Here is a 22,899-nt window from a genome sequence, read left to right on the forward strand (position 1 = left end):
TGGGTTTTAAGAAGTAACTGAACAAAAAATATCGCAAATTTTAAAACTTTTGAACGTTATTTTTCCATCCAAGGGTTCCGGAAGCGCGCCGTTTGAGGTCAACTTTCAGACTCTTTGCTATAAGTTACAGCGATGAGAAGAATATGCCCCCTTATTCTAAGCAGTACGACGAAAAATTTACTTTTAAAACTAGAAACATTTCTAACTGTATCACACAATCGTCTCCATGATTTTTCGTTATTTTCGGATTACCTAAAAACTGAAGAAATCCACAGGAAATACACTTTTGGCTATCATCGGAATTGTAAGAGGTATGTTCCAAGTAAAGGATTTCATAAGATGAGTTTTAGACGCACTTTATACTTTTCTTCAATGAATGAAAATAATTTGACAAGCGGGTTGAAGCGTATTGAAAGGTGCATTCTCACCATTTGAACTTATCCAGCTGTTGATTTCATTCTGGGAAGACACTGTTTAAAAGGTTTTCTGTTCAAATTACCCAAAATTAATTTGCTCATTCAAAACACTTCAGAGAAAGGGTCGCTCGCTGGACTACTGCCACAAATTCTTACATAACAAAAAGAAATTCAGGACAGAAATATGTCTTTTGTTCACAGCTAAATGCAACATTGTGATGTTGACATTCAAAGTTTGCTAATGAATATGGAAATTTGCATATAGCACAAAAGCGAATTCAAATTAAAAAATAAGGTAATATTCTAAGGTTTTGGTAAACGATGTTTTGCTAAATTTCTCTTTTACATTTGTTACTTCAGTTAAACGTGATTTGGACCACTGATTTTGTCATACATTTATTGGTAACTTTTTGCATTGCTTATCAATAGACCTCTCGTGTCTTCATTTACATTTAAGCATATTAGACCATTTCTATTTTACTGACCTATTTTCATTACACATGTAACGTTATATGGAACACATATATCTTCATTAGTACTATGTATATGATGCCACGGTTTATATCTTTTTGTTGTAAGAATGTTACATGAACAAAAAGTTTCATAATTATCGTCGAGTGAAAATGCATTTTCACCAGAGAAATAAATTGTAAGAAGTATCTTCGGTTTATTGAATACATCTAATATTTTTCCAACCATTGCACTGCCCACGTCATTATCTTTGGGTTAAATCACCGTTTCCAGTCCTACCGAGTGGAGATTATTCCCACTCATTTTGGCGCGTCAGCTTTTCTGCCATTATTATTTTCACAAGCCTTTGGGGGCACACACTGAGTATACAGTGTTAAAATCTACGTTGGCCAGGGCCAAAAAAAACCCAAAATTGATTAGCAGTATTTTCCTTCTGCCCTTTCGAGGGACACAGCTCGGAATCACAAACTTCATCCTATGAGTTAGGACGCCATATCAATGAATGCAAGAGATTGTCACTTAAATCTTGCCCGACGCTGGGTAAACATAAAAAATTTTTAAACACAAAAATGCATCCTCGCCTGTCTTTATAATTATTCTTATAGTGCTAAGCATTCGAGGCGCGCGAAGGCAAGCACGCATGTGTTGCAAAGCATCGCAACTCATTAATCATTAACTTTTATCAATGACTAACCAGTACCTACCGGAGCAAGGTACACACTACTAACGCTTACCAGACGTCCAAGGAACCAAATCTATTGGTCCTACTTTTATTTACCCAATATTTTTGATATGACGCTTAAGCGTTGAATCAACACAATCCGACCTTATCTTGGTTAACTTAGTCGTCGAATGCAGTCGCACCGCATAGTCAACTCAAGCCCAGAAACGGTCTGTTTATCCATCCACTCTAAAGTAACGGCTGGCAGCAACGTCTACAATTTTATGTCATCCTTTATGATTCTATTCACTCCACCTAAAATACTTCTCTCTGCACTGTAACATCAGAGCACACAACGGCGACGCCATTTTTACAAAATTAGGACACAAAATTTGGTCAGGTCTTCCCGCGCTGTTGAAGAACATCGACACATAGCATTTGAAAAAAATGAAATCAAACAGGACATTACCGAGACGGGATGATGACGACGATGATCTCAACGTATGGGAGCGCTACGTGCAGCCCATCTTTGCCGAGTTCACAGGGAGTGTTTTGTACACCTTCATCGCTTGTTTGTCCGTCACTGTGAACAATGTGTTTGGTATCGGGATTGTCCACGGTTTTGCCATTGCAGTGCTCTGCAATGCCTTCGTCAAAATAAGGTAGGCTATAGACGTACGGAGTTATTGACTGGCCCCCTTTTTCGTGCTAAAATAAAAATAACCACCTTTTAATCAACGAAATATTCCAATGAACAAGGAAAATATGGAAACTAATGTTCGCGCGGCCTCAGCCGATGAAAACCTCATGAGCATTATATGGGTGAAGCTACTTTATAGGTATAAAGCAGTGAGACCTAGCCCGCTCTTTATTTTAAGAACTGAAAATGTCACTGTTCTTTATACGGCTGAAAAAAAAGACATTTGTTAAAAAAAATCCATCCCACCGACCTAGATACGCAACTGATTATCCAAATACAATAAGGCATTCCATAAAAATATCAAAAACAAAAATCAACAAAAAAAGCTGTACGAATTAATTTCAAAGAATATTCAAAAGAATTCTCAAAATTTGACGTTCCTTTCAAAGCCTGATGCCTGAATTGTAAGCTTTAATTCTCTATATCCATCCATCATTTAGTTTAATGAAGATAATTATATAATTCATCGCTGAGATTCAATGAATATTTCCTATCCAAGGTGAAATGTCATCAAGCACTCCGTTTTTATTCTACTTATGATTCCAAGTATATTTTTATCTTTCACTACTCAAATATCAACTCGGTTTTTGACGCAGTGGTGGCCAATTCAATCCAGCTGTAACCTTGGCCTCTGTGCTGTCCGGCGGTACGAAATTGGTTGTTGGACTCGTCTATCTCCCCTTCCAGTTCATTGGGGCCTTACTGGGTGCAGCTTTTGTCAAGGTGACGATTTCTCATTCTTGTCATTCATGATGCAGCTGAAGTGTCTTGGTTCAAATCGAACATCTGACGTAAATGCTATATACATGTACAATTATTGTCACCGGACGCGCCGAATCCCAACATCAAACAATTCAGCGACCTCTCAAAGATGCTACAAAACCCCGCTATAGTGCCCTCTTGTACACATGTACACATTTTGAAAAAGAAAAGAATATTTTTTTCAAGCTCGAAATCTCTTATTGCAAAATATTCTTTCTACTTTTATGATTATTTTGTTATGTTTGCCTAGTAAATTGAACCTTAAATTTCTCTTAAGAGACGACTCTTCCCAAAACGTTTCCAAAATGGATCTCGTCAAGAACTAAATTAGACAAACAGATCTCGTAATAGACCTACTTGGCTTTTTGGCACAAGTGGGCTTTCATAAGATAGTCCCTACTAACAATTTATTGACTAAATGGAAGAGCCCGTGTACAATGTGTTGAATGTTTCAAGGTTTTGGGAAAAGTCACTGCGGTGCCGTGCAGAAAAGCACGGCTATGTTCGTCAAACAGTTCCCGCATTAATGTAGCTTTAAGTTAATAATTTTAATTAGTGTGGGATTGTATTTAGGACAAGACTAACAATATTTTTTGTCGTACTATTTCGTCGGGGCGGATGACTATTCCACCCGGGTGGATTATACCTATGTTTTTCACAATTTCGCTATGAATCCGTCTGGGTGAAATAGTAATCCGCCCGTGCGAAATAGTCGCCTGGGCGAAATTGTGGGTCAAACTTTTTTCAGTCATGTCCTAAATACGCCTCCGTAGATTAGCTACCTTTTGATATTTCCTTTGAATCAGCCAGAGTGTAAAAGGTTTCTTTTTAAAAACAGATACAGCAAATTATATAAAGTAGGGCATAAAAGAAAACATCGCTAGGTTACAAACTCGGTGACTGTACTTTTACGCAGCTTTAAAACAAACTTTTTCAGGCCGTGATTTACCAGTACGACTCCTTCGATGAAATCCACGGGGGAGCCAATATGATGCGTGGAAACCGCCGTATTGATCCCTTCAATCAGTATCAGCGTACTTCCACCTGGGATTTTGGTATTCATTCCATTATCATCATTGAGATTATAGCATCCTGTGCCGTCTACCTGTGCTACTTGCTCGATAATGTCGATGACCGCCAGCCGCATAGGGCGCCCCTCTATTACGGAATGGGAGTCTCTGCTGTCGTAATCGCCACGTGAGTTTCATCCACAACCGGAACTTTCTTTCTGTCCGCAAGCAAAATTTTTATTTTATAACAAAATGCAAGGATGCCATCTAATACGGAGGACGTCAACAGTTTTATCTGCGTGTAACATTTTATTTTGAGCCTCACTCCAAACACTTCCACCAAAAGCCTAGAGACAGTAGAGGGTACAATACGCCACCGCGACATTTCAAAGGTTTTTTCGCGTTTTCTGTGACAAAATCCTTGAAATCATCGATGACTAATCTCTTTCAGCTGTCAAAGAGACATATTTCGAACTCTTTCCTTAAAGCCTAATATGTAGTCGGCCAAAAGTGAACAGGCAACATGGCAAATTGAAACTTAAAGCTATTTGTTAAAAAATCCCAAGGAATCCTTCCTCGAGGTGAGAGAAAATTTCCATCCCCAACTCATATTTTTTTCTGTGAAATTCTTGCTTTTCAGCTACTTCACAGCTGGTGGGGGCTTCAATCCAGCCGTGTCCTTTGCGGCGGCTATCTCCTCTGGTTATTGGAATGAGCACTATGTGTACTGGGCGGGCCCTATCGTGGGTGCTCTGATTGCGGCCCTGCTATATCGGTAAATTGCATCAACTTGAATATTGGTGGAAAAACAGAACCAAAACAACAAGAACAAAACGAAAAAACAACAAAACGAAAAAACCAAACCAAACAAAAAACCTCGAAACATCGTAACAAACACAAAACGAAAACACGAAACAAAACAAGCCAACCTTAGTTGTTGCATAGTTTTTGGTTTGATGTCACTTTCGGTGCATTTAACTGTCCAGTTGTAAGTTTCTGTTGCATGAGGATCTGTGATCCAGGTCTGCCAGTACTGCAGTTAAATCACTCAAAGAAGTTCACATTTTTTGTTTCCATTCATCTCACAGGGTAATTTTGGGCGACCGCAGAAAGCGACTCCTTGGCAAGGTGCGATAAACACGGACAGCAATGACCGCCGAGACTTCGATAACATCTAATCGTTCTCTCAGAACCAAACGAAATTTTTGTAGATTCAAGCCTTTCAAGGGAACAAGTAACCGACCCACAGCAATTTGTAACAAACCCATGTTTTAAAATTTTAAGGCCTGGTGCCCATGGCCCGATTTCATGAAGCTACAAAGACTGCAGATGGGCAAAACAGAGCATTTTTTGCACGGTCAAAATACAGGGCATAATTGTAATCGTTTGGAGACTAGTTCACAGTTACACTTACAGCATGTTTACATGCGGAGTTGTGAACACAAAAATAAATAAGGAACCAGACAATAACACTATAATAAACCGTGTGATATTAGACTGGGAACCCATTCCAGCGAAGAAAACCCTTTCTGTAGGAAGTGAACTATTTGTGTTGAGCAATTTGATGACATCACTAGCAGCGGAAACGGGGGGGGGGGAAGTGACCCCCCACTTTTTCAATTGGGGGGCCTGCCCCACACACTTTTTGCAGGTGCTATAATTGGGTGGGGTTCAATGGATCGAGCTATTTATGGCTGATGCCTGATGGTCTAACAACAAACCCTCCACTTCGAAAATCGTTCCACCGCCGGGGGATGACATTAGCTCTGGACGATTAATCCAAAAGATTTTCAGTGCATATTTGCTCCTTAAATCTCGAATCAGGAAACAAAATATCTGCTAATTTACCCATAAACAGTTATATGTATTTTGTAGTGACAAATTGCAAGCATGTAAACAAGGAATAGTACCTGGTATTTTGAATGTTTAAAATGTTTCGAAGAGTAGACAGAGTGGAAGAGCGTGTTGTAAACTAAATGCCTTTTCATCTGCCAGACATAAGTTTTTTTAGTGTAATTTGTAGATGCCTTATCTTCAAATATTCCAGGACAGAAATATTCCATCTTTTTCTTAGTTACATGTATAGAAGCTTTATAAAAAAACCAAAAGACATCCTATGGAGAAATGAAAAACAAATGACTTCAATATCATATGTACATTTTTTGAAAATTCATCAAAATTAAATCAAAATAAATTTGTACTTTCAAGTTAGTTTTTACAATTTTGTTTGGCAGTTCCATGTTCCACTTCCAACATTAAAATATTTTCGTTTATATAGTTTGTACTTACGCAATACATACATACTTTCCATAGGAAAAAAAAACCACCTGTGCAGTGTTTATTTTACCCAAAATAATTTGTCCATTGAGCATACATTAAACTGGAGATCATCTGCCCACATTGGCCACATTGTGACAACCCATATGTATGAAAAAAAGACAAAAACATGTCCTTTTGTGACCTGTTTTCCTAATTATCCAGCTTGAGGTCTTTATAAACAGACAGACAGTCTTACGTACGTTTGCTGGGTTCTCCTGGTCAAACGTGCTTTTCATATAGCTTCATGTATTCCCATCATTTTCATTTGATTTTATCCTTCTACTGAAGCATCCATTAGAAACCAGATTTTAATGTTTTAGGGGAGAACTAATGCTTTGTGTTAATGCTTTGAACATGAAGGTGCCTTGTTGTAAGATATGTAGTCTTGTGGTATCTAAATACTTTGTTTCAACAAGTACTCACACTCAAGGGAAAGTACTCTTTCAACAGTAAAAAAAAATTTTGGGGGGTGGGGGTTATGTTTGTTTTGCTGTGAAAATCAACATGTACACTGGCAAAATATAAATTTGAACATGAATAAAATATAAATTAAACTTGCTTCATAGACCAATGAAAGTAATATGTGCTCTCCTTTGAAATGAGTTAATACATATTAAAAAAATGTTAAATAACAAATTTATTGTTCACAAGTGCTGTGTAAATAAAGCTGTGTTTACATTGAAATTTGTTTTACATCGATTTGTTATTCAGTGGTTCAGCAGGAATCCTTAAGACTGAATTAATGTTTCCAAACAAAACAAATTGTCACTGGCTTCCAAGATTTGCCACAACTTAAGAGGAACAGATTTCGTAAGAAGCTAAAGCCCACATTTTTAAGTTTGGAAGTAAAAACTTAAATAAATGGTATTCTGGTGCTGGAAAAAATGGTCTTTGCAAGGTAACTCCTAAACAATTTTGTAGGCATTAGGTTTTGAACATTTTTAGGTTTTAAGGAGAAAGAGTGATTTCACGAACGATGCTTAGAAGATAAGAGCATTCTTATACACCTGATCTCCCAAGTTGTGAATATTCAAACTAGTTCTTCTGAAGGAATCAGAGGAAAAAACTTGCAAAATTAGAAAGGAAATAAAACCATCTTGCCCCAAACCAGAGGGATTCCGACCAATCCTAACCTCAGAAAAGTCGAACATGTATATGCATAAAACGGTTGCAATATCAGAGTGTGTCAGTACAAGAACCATTTCCAACATATGGAAGGTAATGCACATATGAGTGACAGTGACTGTACTGGTAGATTGAAGGGTGGAGGACTGGGGTCATGTCTCCCACCCCTGGAACATTTTATCAAAATGCAATTAGCCTTACCCCCCAGGAAAGGCCATAAAAAGATCCCCCTCCCAAAAAAAAATTCCTGTCCCCCCAAAATTCTCCTCCCCCAAGAAAAAATATGGTTGTGGATTTGTCCTTGACAGCCAAACATTCACAATCACCTTCACCTGTCTGTGTGACTCTTCAGGTTTTTCTGTCCACTTCTTTGGCCTGCTCACTGTTGTCCTCATCACTATCCTCAGGCTCGGAGAGGGATGGAGGCCAGTCCAAGTCAACTGACTATATAAATGTACAAGGATGAACAGTCATTTGCAAAAGTTTAAGACCACCTGGAATTTTATTGGTATTTCTGCCACTGGGCCTGCATTACATTGTCTCATTGAATGATCACATAACATGTTTTGCAGTGGTCCATAACATCCAAACAGTACTATGAGCTCATTTGAATGAATTTTTCTGCAAAGGCAGGTCTTGTACGACATGTTGTCTGTAATGGAAGGTGGGTAAAACAGCCAGTTTAAGTCATCAGAAACTGTGGAGGGCACATTATTAGACTGTTAACATTCCAAATCATGGAAATGACGTCAAATAGCTGTTCAACCAAGACATTAAGGTTACACATTGAAAGTAAACATCAGTTGCTATAATGCAATGGTTTATGTTTGGTTTTTCTTAAGGTAAATGCATTTTGCACATGACTGTAATACAGGCACAAAGTGACAGTGGGTGCATTATAATGGAGGATGGTTAGCATGTTGTCTTGATCTGGGTTTCAGAAACCCTGGTTTAAAATTATTTTACACCATTCCATTTATAAAATTTAGGAACTATACAAAAAGTGGAAACCATTGAAATAGCTAACAAGCTGTTTTCCTGGGTTTTAAGTTTTGGGAGGAGGCAGCTCCAAAACTAGGAGATGGGAAACATGTTTTTGATCAGATGACAAGAAATTTTTTAAACCATGGGGGGGTGTAACATTTTGAAAATTAAAAAAAAAAAAGCTAAAATGGGAACGGAGAAAAAACAAAACACACACACCCAAACCCAAACCAATCTGGCCATAGACCCTCACTACTCTCCATCATGTCTGATTCTGCTGATCATTTAATGACTTTCCCTTGTTTTCTTGGCACCAAAGCAAATTGTTGGGTTGTAAAAATGAATGCTGTGCACTGACCTCAACATCCAATTCTAAGATGTCCACTTCGCATTTCAGCAGACTACCAAGGGAAGGTTTGGTCCGACCAAAGTCACCGTGAATGAACTCCTTGATGTAGCTGAGTTAGGACACCAGTCAAGGAATTTGCACACTCATGCAGTAAGCTGTGAAGTCAGTCCAGACTGTCAGGTAACATACATGAGAATGACACTGTCAATCTTAGATTAAAGGGTCTACACAATGAATTCTTCTTAGACACAGTTTGGGGGTAAAATTTATCCTCTTGGACCTATCATCCGCTTCATGGTTTCTCGAAGGATACGTGCCGGCTTGCGTTTTGAGGAATAATCTGAAATGGTGTGCATCCTTGACTGTAGCTGACATGCTGTGCACAATACGTTCCCGTGTTGCTAGAGCACGCCTATGCAAGACGCGTATCGGAGTCTTCTGATGAAGGACCAGATCCTGAAGCCAACGAGAACAGTGTCAAGAAACTCAGCAATAAATCAGTCATCTCTTTTGGGGGGGAAGTTTCTGGGAGTTTCATAGAAACGGAAGAAAATTCTTTAACGCCCATCTGAATTACGTTTGGATCATTTCTGATAACAGATGAAGGGTCCAAAAACAAATTCACTGTGCTGATATATTTAACAAGGAAGAAATTGATGCTGTTTGGATGCACACATGGCATATATGCAAATGATTGTCAACTCTGCCTACATGAGTCTATGGTATGTTAACATGAGAGAAACATAACTAAACAAAACAATGGCAATGGCATTCATACTTCCTAATCTAAACTTCTCACTTTCAGCTCTTTCTGTACAGTTGGCACAGAGTGGTAACGTACCTTGGCAGCAGACCACAAAATCAGAGATAACATTGCCAACTATGAGGTCTGGGACCTGTGGAAAAGTTGGCAATCTGCTGTAAAAATAAACATGTTACTGGCATAATTTTTAAGCTTGATTTGGCCGACCAAATATCAAGCTTGGTGAGTTGAAGTGAATAGAAATGACAATGTATTGAAATTTTCTCAAACTGCACCTTTTTACCTTTTGGTCAGATAGGAAGGCTAAACTCTCTGCTGTTTGCTCAGGTGATGACCACACGAGGGCGCTGTAAGACTTGGTCTTGATTTCTTCCCCATCTTTCAATTTATTTGTGTCCTCCCTCAAAACACAAGGAAAAACAGTACCTATAAATCATATAAGATATTCCGGCATGTTGCAGATGTTAATATTTGACCTATTTTCAAATGGAATGAATAGAATTAAAAAGAAAAATAATTAATCATATTAACACTGCCCCTTACATTATGTTGTTAGCATCAGATATTCAAATATAATATGGGCTCCCCCCCAAAAAAGATGGTGAATATAAGAGCTGGGTTGAATGGGTAAAACTGCAGCGAGCAGTAAGCACTAAATGGCAGTTTTAGGGGGGTGGGGACAGTGATGGGCCAGAGTAGGGTGGCGACTTTGGGGTAGAGGAGTTATTCTCTTACCAGTAAACACAATTTAGGTTCTTTGTATGACCATCTGGCGTACTCTGCTGGGGCTACAGAGAGGGGTGGAGGGATTAAGGGCTGGGGGGGGGTGTTCAGCTGCAGTTGTGTGGTGAGTTGGGGTGGGCCATTACCTACCTGCCAATACACTGTAGGTCCCTAATGCGAACGTCTGGCGTACTCTTGTTGATTCTCTGACAACAAACGATTCAGGGAAAATTCAGAGTGGACAGGACTCAAAACGATAAATCACAAATACACGTGGGTCAGAAAATAACATAGCAAAACAACAATTGTGTCAGAAGAAGGACAGAATGCAAATTGCCTCCGCTCCATCTTCTACACATCTGAAGTCTTAATCTGGCTACTGGGGAATTCTACTCAATGTCTGTCTTTCAGACATCTCATGCATCCTTGTCTCTATCCCTACTGAGAGGTATTAGGTCGCGTTTTCTCCAGCTAGCTCTTTACAAGTGACATACTGTACTGCAAGGCAGTTGTGAATGATATGGGTGTATGGACTTGGTGACATGTGTAACATTTTCCAGCATTCTCGGGTCTGCCATCTGGAAACTGCAGAGCACTTCTGAAAGGGTGTAGTGGTGTCATGCCGACCGAAAGCTTGCCACTGGCCAAGTGGCCATGCTATACACGGGAGATGCAAAGCCCCAATACACTGCTCACAATGGATGAGAATGGAGTGAAACTGCTCGTCCAGACCGGGGCTGCATATCTGATTAGAGGGCTTGTCCTAAAACACTTGATGCAGAAACTATGCACTGGTGACCAAGCAAAGTATGAAGCCCAAAGTTGCCAGAAACACTTTTGGGTTAAACGCCTTTGAAAGAATCTTGCACGTTGTGATCAATGTGAATGAATAGCAAGCCTCAACTTGCTTTCATCCACATTATCACATATTCCGACCTGATTGATAGATAGAAACAGAGAGCTTAATTTGCTCATTCCAAAGTGATCCGAAGCAAATTTATTGGGGGGGGGGAGAATGGCCTCGTGACGCTTTTGTAAGATCTGATTGATCGAATGCAAATTTGAGTGTAAAAATAAATTGAAGTTATTATGCAAAGTTGCCTCCCACCTGAATTGTCATTATTAAAGACTAACCTTCTGCAATGCAGTGAGTTCAGCTTGGGAAGGTATTGGACGCCTTGAGTTCAGTATCTCTACTACAAATGGCCTTCCTAGAAATAATTAGAGCAAACAATGCAAGTGATCAATTTTCAAAAGATTTCACATCAATTGCATGTTTGCGATCAATGTTACTCAAAAAGCACTTAACCACTTCGCGCCGGTGGCAGTTATCAATATTGACGATGCTGGGATGGGATATTGACCATTTTTTATCTGTTTTCAAAATTCTTTAAAAATTCCTATCTTCATTAACTGGACACTTACACCCACATGAAGGACTGTCTGGTTCTACTCTTATATGACAGACAAAATCTGTTGACACTGGAGTATTTCAGCCAGGCCTGCCACCTTGTAAAAAGAGCCCAGATTTTGCGGTATTATGTAATTTTCTTGTTGTTTACGAAACTGGCACAGTACGCTGCTGACATCTTTTCACTAGGGGCCAGATTAGCATGCAGCAGTACTGTGTTGCTCATCGTTGCGGTGGTTGAGCGCTTTTGTTCCCGGTGGTAATCTGCTTGTGCTAAATCCCCAAAACCGTGGTCGACTGTTTCTAAACAAGGCTGGATTATCTCCACTATTGAGAGTGAAAAAATGTTGGCAATGCCCAGCAGCCTGGTCTTTTGTTATGAGTACAGTCTTTTGTTACCGGTACAAGGCCCAGTTCCCTTTGTCTGATTTCGGAGACCCCGGCCACGCGTATAAAGAATATGTGTCTGGTGCTGGAAACCCTGGCGGCAAGTGATTAAATCTGTAGCACATAATGCCTAAAGTTACAGATAAAATCAGAAGAGGTCTGCCCGTGACCTGTATTTGTGAAAAAAATCTTTTTAAAAAAGGGGAGTTTGATGCTTACCATTCCCAAGTGTTCTTACATCAACATCTTCTCTACCCGAGGCTGAGAATCTAAACTCTGGGTGGAACAGAAGCAAATGAAATTCAGGGATTATGATGCATGTATTTAATCTTTGAGGAAGACATTATTGAATAAACAACTTCTAGAACAACTTCTAGAACTTACATTTTGCAACTTGCTTTAACAATGCATTTGACACAATCAGACAGCATCTTGCTTGATAAAGTCTGATGAATTTAGAGGCAACATCTCATGCTGCTGATGTAAGTTTCGGTAAATGAATTAATCTTTGACTGCAAATTCACGGATTGTGCCCTTAAGACGGTTCTCACCTGATGCCTTGAAGAGTTCTTTGAGAGGATCACACACTATCTCTTGTATGGAGGACTCTGTCTTGCGCTCCCCGTCAATCAGCCAGGGTGTCTGACTCAACTTGCGGGAGTACTTGTTGTATCGTCCTAGATATGGAAGCAAGTACCACTCAAAGACTCGACAAAGTGTTCACTTTGGATCTAAATATCTGGCCAATTTCAACCCCTGGAGAGCATTTGAGGAGAGATTATACATGTATTTGCCAGGATGATGTGAAACTTAGTGTAGCAGCTTATTAAAAGGCAAGCTGGTCGGATCTATAATCAATGACACTGTTTGGAAAGTTTGTCTCCAGTCTGCAGACAGTGTGATCAGCTACATCTGATTTCAAGCAGCTGTTAGGCCTGAAATTTGCTTAGCACATTTGCTTAGGAGAAACAAGAAACTGGCCAAAAATTCAATGCTATGCATGTTGTTTCTGACTGGTCTTCTGCTGGTTTTGCTTAGCATCTAAATTTGCTGAGCAATCATTTCTGCTTGAATAGTTCCAAGAAATTGGGCCTGAGTAAGCACCATTTCTAGTTCTGGTAGCTCCTATATTTATCCACACCAATGTGCTCTTTGGATCACGATGGTCAGTCCCTGACTCAAATTCCTCTTTTGATTCAACTTTGCACAGATTTTATCAGCCACACTGGAGTATCATGAAATTTATTGTTAAGGTCTCTTGGCTCTTCTCCCCAGTGTTAGTCCATCACAAGTCCTTGCAAGTCCCATCAAAAGTCCAGCCCGAGTCATTTCAGTCTGAAACCAAGTCATATGTGGCTGGTCTTGTTTAAGGTCTGTGACGGGATCAGCTTTGCAACACCACTCTCCACCACAAAGAAATGGCTCAAGCTGAAGTTGGTGTACCTAAAGAGAGATTCTCAACCATGTTGTCATTAAAAACCATGGATGAAAAAATTCTGAGCTCTGCAAACCAATCACGTCTTGAGGAAAACCTTAACCAAGAGACGATACAAATGCAAAACACATACCATACCTGCAACAAACACAGCAGAGTACCAGCAGGCCACCTCAGTTGTGCATGGGGACCGGGGAATCGATGGAGGGCAAGAAAATAATCTGAAACATTGCAAACAAGCAACTGACAAGGTTTCATTCCGATTCTGCCTAATTTTGCTATTCTGTTAATGTAATAAACAAAATTTGAATATTTACATTAATTTTGTTAAAACCTGCAAGAAGCAAATTTTGCAAGAGATAGGAATCATTAGTTTGAGCTTATTTCAATAGCAGTGGCAGCAAACTTACTCCTTGAAAAGGCTGTTGGGTAAATCCTTGATGGTTGAAATTACAACAGGTCTGCCTGGGGCATTGGCAGCAGCGTTGTAAAACTGGAATTGAACGCAAAGATCACTTCTTAAACACAATTACAACACAAGAATTACAGTAAAGACACCAACAAGAAAATGTCTGCTTTTTATATTGAGAAAACTGAATACCAGCTGGAGTAGAAATACAGATGTTTTGATGTTTTGAGGCTTAATCCAGCTAATTCTGACTAATGGTGAGACGAGAAACAAACTACTTGCAATGTATCTGACGGGCCAACAACAGCTGTTACATTTTCTAATCAGACCTGCAAGAATTTAGCAATGGAGAGAAAGAAATTGGCAGGATATAACTTCACTCAAGGCAGGTGAAATGCCTCACCTTTGCTCTCTTCCTTTGAGGCTGATTGTCTTTACTCCGCCGTAATCTGCAAGATACAAACCATTAACAATGAGCCTTTCAGAAAGCACATCTTAAGAGGCAGGTATTATTCATACCTGCCTAGGCCTTTTTAACTGGGAACGCACCCTCAATCCTTCAAAGTCTTCCATTTCCCTCTTGATAAAATTGGATGTTTTTTCAGTCCTCTGAAGTTTCTAAGCTAGAGTGAGAGGCAGGGCTATATTTCATGCATGGAGAAATGTAAATATTGCCAGACATGTCTTACGACGTCTTCACAATAAGGACCTCAGACATGCACAGTAGAAAGTGGAAGTACACAGGTGACTGGTTCCACTGCACGTCTCTGTCCTTGTGTTCATGGGGAAGATCAGTGCTGATGTCAATCTTCTAAAATCACTTCCGATCTGTTCAGATTTGTGCATCAATTTCCTGAAAATCCTCCTTTTTTCTTACCACCTTTCTACCTCTGTTCAAAAAATAGCAGGACAGAAACATTGTGTGCCCTCAATCCTACATAATCCTAGAAATTATCATACTTTGATACACTCCAACACTGCCTGGGTGATTTTGGAAGAGTAAGGAGGTTTAGGGTAAATTTCTTATGGATCTGGATTGGCTACTCTGTTAAAGCAGGTATCCACACCTCAACAGCAAATGATCTTTAGAAGCAATGACGATGGTGTGTGGTGGAGCAAAAATGTGGTCTTCACTGAATGAGCAATCCTCTCACAAAGGAAATAGACCAAATATCATGGTATACTCAGATCGGGCCCAACTCACAGTTTGTTGAGTTCTTCTTCTGTTTCTTGATGTGTGAAGGTCACCATAATTTCCATTGGACTCTGCAACATAAAAAAGATCGAACCAAACCTCACTTAGACCTTGATGGAATCAGTCACAACAGGGCCTGCCCACACACCTCCTGCCAACCGCTAATCTTATCTGAGGGTATTGCACCATTACCTTAAAGTAGAAGCTAACATCCAGTGCATCTCCCATGACTGGTCCACATACCCACTTGTACACTTCCTTGATGGTGGCAATCATACCATGGGAAGATTTCTGGTACAGTTCACTGTGTGAGAATATCCACATAGGGTCATTCTGTGCAAAATCATACACAATCGGGGCACCTCCCATCTCCCATCATCGTCAAGTCATATGGGATGGTATTTGAACTGACAAGCAATGACCCTTCAGACACTACGTCGAACTTAAAGAAATTGGATTAACAATGACATTTCATACAAGCCACAGCTTGGGCAATAATGCAATTTTTGAAAATACGTTTTTAATAAACTGTGGGAGCCTGTGACAATATGAACAAAGTGAGCTCTGACTTCAATTTGCAAATCATTCCTTACCTGAACATTGACTTTAAGTGAAGAAAGATACAATGCTGAAGAAACAAAGAGAACAAAACCATCGTGTGGATTTCTTTGACAGAAAAGGTGTTAAATTTTGTCAGTTGTTTATGCTTGTTATGAACACATGTGGTCATTACAAATAGAGTTTTAGTGAAAAATACTAACATTCCGGATGAATCTGGGGAACTCAAGAAGAACCATATGGCACATCCAACACAAGATCAACCTATGTTTTGAGGGGACTTGTGGAAGCACCTTGTGTCCTCTGATACCTATTCTGAACAACAGCACGCACAGTGTCTCCAACTACTGGATAACCCCGATTACTGGACAGAGGCACCAGCAGTGAAGGAATGGCATGAGGAAGACAGGCTAGTGGGCAATGCATTCATGCAGAGCTAAAAAAAAAAAACCAGTGGGAGTCCTGGTCCTTAAACTGCATTGTGCACGGTCCTTGAACCTTGCAGGGCACCTGTGAAACTGTACGTCTGTACGAATGCTTCTCCTACTCCGGCCTCCATGCATTTACTGACTAATCACTGCTAGTTAGACCCAACCAATCAGATAATAGTAATGTTATTGGCACAAACGGCACTTTCAAACTGTCATTCAATGCCACTGTTCCACTTCAACAACAACAGCAGTTAACGGGGTTGTTTTTGAGATTCTTTCAAAAGAGAAGTAACGTCTTTTCCAGGAATTTTAGCTGGATGGGAGCTTGATATATTCTTTCACTCACCTCTCTAATTAAAAGCTGCAGAGGTAGCACCATTGACATTGTGAAGTTTTCAAAGCCAAAGTCAGCTTCCCGCACCTGCTCTGCCAACTGTGGGAAAACAGAGATCAGCAACTCTTACCCTGCCACTACCGGACTAAAGAAAAATAATGTAAATGAAATATAAACATTGCATGTAGTCCCAATGGGTACATGAGTTGTGTGATGCTACCAAATGCTCCTCCAAGTTTTGCTCAGCATTTTTGCAACTCGGAGTCTTTAGGTAAAAAATTTTACCGGAGGATGTGCAAAGTAAGCACAATCTGGGCTGTCCATAAATGAGCATTGGCGCGGCTGATGAATTAAAGCATCAAGCTTGCCTCGACACACCTCCCGATGATGTGTAAACATGCTACATGTAATCCACACAAAGTCCAGGAAGTCCCGCAGGCAGTTACATGTACATGTATGTTCAGTTTGAATTTGCATGCTGTGTATGAGATGTTGTGACAGCGTAGGGTTGTCTGATTTAAATCACTGATTTGAATCGCGATTCAAATCAAATGTTTTTTTGAAAAAAAAAATCACTGTTTTTAAATCAACATATTTAATTTTTTGGTTGAAAGGCAAAAATGTTTCAATTTTTGATTTTTTTTTTTTACTAATTGGAAACATTTGCAGGTTTTGCACAGTTTAAACAGCAAATCTCCCTTCTGTGAACCTTCCAGTTCCTAGTATTACTGAAGTATGAATGCACATGTGTTACACACAATCTGGGTTGGTAAGATTTTTATGTTCAATTCTGTCCACTTGTTTTGATTTAAATCAGCTTTTTGGATTCAGTAAGTGCATTTGATGTGAAGGATTTATAATCATAATTTAATTTTACTTCATTTAAATTGCCCACTGCAGAGTTTAACCATAGAGGAAGGACACAAAATGAGTTGGATGAAAAGTGCTCGATGATCATCGCCGGCCGGTCAGACACACAATAGTAAACATTCCAAAAATGCCTGATTACTGCCTGCAGCTTTAGCCGGACAGGTGGGCCCAGTAATATCCTAGCAATATTTTATGTGTTTTGTTTGCAATTAAGTGACCAGGAAGTAGAGAGTGAAAAGTCTCTAACATTAGATCTACTTTTGCCATCGTGAATAAACTTTTAATATGCTGTTCCATTATCCATGCAATGTTTGTAATTTTATTTTGTCTTTCCAAAACATCAACTTTCAAAGTCTTTGTATGAATTTGGCAAAGACTGGCCAACAACATGTTGACCAACACTGGACAACTAAGTTCATAACAAACAAAATTCGCCACACGTATTTCATCACAAGGAGTGCTCAAGAGGTCTCATGAAATACCTTTTTGTATCAATGCTATAATAAAAATGATTCAAATAAAACACAATATCTTACAAACAACTTGGCTATTCATTCCTAAAAGAACTCCAGAAGAAAGCGTTCGATAAGGGCAATGACTGCGCATGAACACTAAGGGCACAAAGCCTAATACAAGCAACTGCGTAAGCATTAAATTTGATGTTGTTTTCAGGTCATACCAAGCAAAGAATATTCAACTTCCTATACTGCAGTACACAATGTTTTGAGGATGCAGATTACCAGCGAAAATTGTGGTGATGATCATTGGGTACAAAGGGGGCTTATGGTTGTGAAACAGGTGGTATGGAGTAAGTATTCACGGCACTCTGGCTATGGTTATACCAGGCATGCCAGAAAGTGGTAATTGGCCAGATGTTATAGCCCGGGCAGTTCAAACTCCTTCTGTGTCCATCCTCTATGGTTCAACATGGCAAAATATCAGTGTACATCAACCTTTTACATCTCTACAAGTATACATGCATTTTATTGAGATTAGAAACGTTAGTTATTATAGTGTAACTAAAAAACCACTAAATTCTTGCCTTTAATAAAGTGATTTTTAGTCAAGTCTAAGTCATGGCTCTGTGAAGCTGGATAACAAACAAAATGAGACTGCTTTTTGCGCACAGAGCAGGGTAAAATACCAGCATTTTGTACAGGTACACATGTACATGTAGCATGCAAAATTAATGCATGTACCTGTTGGTCACTGCATGTTTCTCACACATTAGTCATTTGATGCATGTACAGGTAAGTACCCTATTAAATTCTTGTGAACTCTACTCTTGTCAAAACCTAAGAGTTTGGTTAAAAACCTGGAATGCACTGTACCCTTAGTATATGTGCATGTACTTGTCTCTGAAGGAAGTGTTTTTTCTGCAGGTACATGTACTAGTAGGTGTTATACTGCATGCATTTCACCAAGGTTAAGACATAGTGGTTCGTGAATTTTATCAAATTAGATGATTTAAATTTCTTAATTTGAATCCAAATTTGTTTTATTTGGTCACAAAACAAATAAATAAAAGAAAACTATTACGCATACAGCTAATTTGCTTGCTATTGAATAGACATTTGAGCCAACTTGTTTCAAATTTTTATATAAATAAAAAAAATGTGATTTAAATTTAAAAAATCAAATTTTTTCAATTGAAAAACAAAAATAAAAAAATCATCAACCCTGTGACAGTGTAAATCATTCTGGTGACAAAAACATATAATACGACTCAAATGACTCTTGCAAATCAGTTTGTGGTTTGGCTCTGTATCAAAAGTCGGCAGCTGCATCATACCTTTTAGAAAATCAAAAATAGTACTGTCTGCAAGACTTGCAAGTTGTTAAAATGAAAAAGAAAAACAAACAACACCAAAAAACAAAATCTAAAAACAAAAAACTGTGTACCATTTCAGAATTGATACAACGCACACAGTTGAACAAGGGTACACGGCACATGTACATGTAAGTCTGTTAGTCCCTGACATACTCAGAAGTGCACAACCTAGTCTAAAAATTTCTCAACACTCACATCTAGCACATGGCTTTTCTCACATGGACCTTGCAGGATACCAAGACAAACACTGCAAACTCCTGATGTTACACTGAGCAAACCTCCAGCTGGCTGATGGGATGAAGCGTTTGGCTCCCCGTCAGGCTCTGCAGACCCGTCCTCAGCCTCCTGGCTTGGGGAAGAGCCATTCTCCTTGCTCTTAAGCAGTTGGGATAAAACCTTGGGGAGGGGAAGGGTAAGACAAGCACTAATTTCACTCTGAAAGTTGAACAAAATAAACAACTTAACCAACAACCTAACCGACAGATAAACAAATGTGAACACACAAGCAGCCTAAAAGGGAATCAAAGGCACTTGTGGGGTCACTGTTAAAGAATACTGAATGTTAAAATGTAATGCCTTTCCAGCCCATTTAAGACAAAGCTAACCTGAAATACATTTGTCAACAACAATGCATTTACCTCCAGTGGGTCAATGAATGAAGACTGTCTCTTGACACCTATGAGCCTTAAAATGCACCTACTGCAGCATCCGCAACACTTGAGTTCCCTTATTACTGCTTGACGCTCTTCCAGCTCAAAAAACGTCTCCACATTTGGCTGCAGGAAGGCAAAATATAACATAAAGGTATGTAAATGTATGCTGTAAGCTAACTACCTTTCAGGGTTGTTGTTTTTTTATTAAATAATAATAATAAAAAATTGGATTTTTGAATTAAAATCAGATTTTTTTTTAATTAGAGAAAAGTTGGCTCAAAGGTCCATCCAAAAGCAAACAAATTAGCTGCACAAGTAATAGTTTTTCTTTTATTTAAATGTTTTATTACAAAATTAAACAAATTTGGATTTAACTTAAGAAATTTGAATCAAATAATTTGATTCAATTCACAAACCACCATGTCTTTGCCTTGGTGAAATGCATGCAGTATAACACCTACTAGTACATGTACCTGCAGAGAAAACATTTCCTTCAGAGACAAGTACATGTACACGGATAAAGTGGAAACCGGGTTTTAAACTGAACTCTAAGTTTTGACAAAACTAGAGTTCACAAGAATTTGTTAACAGGGTACTTACCTGTACATGTATACATGTGTTAACTGACTGATTAGTTAGAAACATGCCATAAAAAACATGTACATGTATTTATTTTACATGCTACATGTAAGTACAAAATGCTGGTATTTTACCCTGCTCTGTGTGCAAAAAGCAGTCTCATTTTGTTTGTGATCCAGCTCCACAGACTTAGACTTGATTAAAAATCACTTTATTAAAACCCTAACCAACTAGGGCCTTTTTACTCTGCCACATTCCCATTCCTCCCAAATCCTCCAGCTGTTAAATCAGCATTCATCCTCAATCCTCTGAAATCCTCCATGCTTTAATCAACATTCATCCCCAATCCTCCAAAATCCTATAATGTTCAAATCCTCATTCATCTTTAATCTTCCAAAACCATCCAGAGGATTTTGGAGGATTGAGGTGGGTTGGGTTGATAAATCCTTTGCATCAAATTCACTTACTGAATCCAAAAAGCTGATTTAAATCAAAACAAGTGGATTGAATTGAACAAAAAATCTTGCCAACCCAGATTGTGTAACACATGTGCATTCATACTTCTTCAATACAAGTAGGAACTGGAAAGTTCACGGAGGGGTGATTTGTTGCAGGGGTGTGAAAACAGCTAGCAAACAGCCAAAATGTACAAGGTTCCCATACTTTTATACAGGTCAAGTGTGCAAAATAGCTGAAATTCAGGATCAACATCTAAACAAAAAGTTGAAATTAGCTAAAAAGCTGAATTCTCACACCTCTGTTGCAAAACCTGTAAACATTTCCAATCAGCAAAAAAATTGAAATAGTTTTGCCTTTTTTCCCCTTAATATGTTGATTTAAATCAATGATTTTTTCAAAAAAGAAATCATTTCATTTAAATCGCGATTTAAAAAAGCCAACCCTGCTACCTTTTCTGCCAAATTTGTGACTCTGTGTAGCGAGGGTCCAAAAACTTGAAAAACCAAGTGGAAAGTATTACTGTGGGCCAGTTTGGCATCCCAACATGCACGCTCAAAAAAGAGGCATGTCCAAGGTCCTTTAGGAACGACAGTACAAGTGTGCAATGTCTGCCCTATCAATGTCATCATATGCTAATATGCTAAATAGGGTCAGTACAAAAAGGAGAGTGTTTTCTTTTGGGAGGGGGGCTGACCAGTTTTACAATCTTGATGAAACTGGCTAGAACAGGGGGGTCCCCAAATATACAATCCCATTATGGTGACATAAGTTTTACTACATGTACAATCAATCCGAATTTGACTCAACTGCAGACAACGGCATCCCTGGTGACGTCAAATGCTCTTCAAAAATATCATTCCATGTAGCCTTGTACTTTGTAGGATTTTAGTCAAATTTTCAACTTGTAAAGCAAAGCCATAGACATGATAGAAAGTTTAGATCATTAAGGAAAACAATTTGATAAAGTGTGAAGTGCATCAATATACATGTAACTTGTTGACTCCATGGCTGCACTGGTGTCTAACTTGGACTACCGCATGGGAAAAAGTTCCATACCATGCATACAGGAATGCTACTTGACTTCCTGCATGAGACTGGTCTGAAAAATTCTTAGTGTTTTCCATGTGAATATATGCTTAGGCCTACCTAAATATTTGCCCTGGCCCTGCTGCTAAATTTGACATTTAAATTTAACATGTGAAAGGTATGTTATTGCTTTTACATGTACATGTATATGGCTACGCTAGCCTAACTGTCGGGAAACTTAGTGGCATCTACATATGGAATTCTTTCCACCTTATAGTCCTACTAATTTATGCATGCTATGGGGCAAGTATCTGGCAGGCCTGCCAAGTGCTAGGCCTGGCTGTTAATAAAACGCAACTTTGAAAGTCATTTTGATTAAACAGACATTAGATGCAAGAGTTTATATGACTGTTGGGTATGAAAAACAAGGATTTGGGATCACTCATAGTGAGTGATATATATCTAATTCTAAACATGAAATTCCATCCTTCAACATGAAATTCTATCCTTAAGGCATAGGCCTACTATACTGACAACTAGGCTGAGAGGCCAGTGTCCTGCAACGAACGACTTGTCTCAACAGTCGTCTTGTCTCTCCCTTTTACGTACGGACGGTCGAGTAGTCTCAACGGTCGAGTTGTCCAAAGTCGAGTTGGCAAACGGTCCAGTTGTCCGGACCCCCCAGGCCTACCGTCATGGCTGCGGCCTGTGTGCTGCAATGCTAACGTTAGTACATGTATATGTGCGGCACGTAGGCCAACACGTAGGCTAGGTGTAGAGCATTTGGCAAGATATTTCTCATCTTTTGTTGTAATATTATATCAGATAAAAATGTCTCAACCTCAGTACATAATTATTTTGGGTGACTGCATACAATGCGTAAGAAATTACCTGATTTGTTTCCATATTTGCATTATCCCCATCGCCTCCTACAGTCGCCATTTTCAATCCCAGTAATGCAAAGCGGCGTAGGCTCGATCAAATATTACCAGAGACGACTGTGCTCTCCGAAATTACAGTTAATTTGAGGGAATCTGT

General features: G+C 39.1%; 2 protein-coding genes across 2 annotated transcripts; one reads left to right on the forward strand and one right to left on the reverse strand.

The window, feature by feature from the left end:
- The first annotated feature begins 1,863 nt into the window (after positions 1–1,863).
- LOC110976772 (aquaporin-8-like) lies at positions 1,864–7,023 on the forward strand. Its single transcript, XM_022230337.2, has 5 exons — positions 1,864–2,210; positions 2,845–2,971; positions 3,948–4,207; positions 4,661–4,795; positions 5,109–7,023. Exons 1-5 carry the CDS (start codon positions 1,996–1,998, stop codon positions 5,155–5,157), a joined length of 786 nt encoding a protein of 261 aa, XP_022086029.2. The 5' UTR covers positions 1,864–1,995; the 3' UTR covers positions 5,158–7,023.
- pus10 (pseudouridine synthase 10) lies at positions 6,947–22,863 on the reverse strand. Its single transcript, XM_022230336.2, has 18 exons — positions 22,753–22,863; positions 19,783–19,920; positions 19,340–19,540; positions 16,456–16,542; positions 15,714–15,748; positions 15,313–15,424; positions 15,130–15,191; positions 14,329–14,374; positions 13,927–14,009; positions 13,655–13,737; positions 12,633–12,758; positions 12,301–12,357; positions 11,418–11,494; positions 10,434–10,489; positions 9,844–9,961; positions 9,111–9,253; positions 8,807–8,906; positions 6,947–7,908 (listed from the first exon to the last, which is right to left on the reverse strand). The coding sequence occupies exons 1-18, from the start codon at positions 22,801–22,803 to the stop codon at positions 7,813–7,815; spliced, it is 1,671 nt and encodes a 556-aa protein (XP_022086028.2). The 5' UTR covers positions 22,804–22,863; the 3' UTR covers positions 6,947–7,812.
- Positions 22,864–22,899: the final 36 nt, after the last annotated feature.

This window comes from Acanthaster planci, linkage group LG01 (assembly GCF_054643075.1).
Source record: "Acanthaster planci isolate LZ-2023a linkage group LG01, COTS_SCS, whole genome shotgun sequence".
In the NCBI taxonomy this organism is placed as follows: Eukaryota; Metazoa; Echinodermata; class Asteroidea; order Valvatida; family Acanthasteridae; genus Acanthaster; species Acanthaster planci.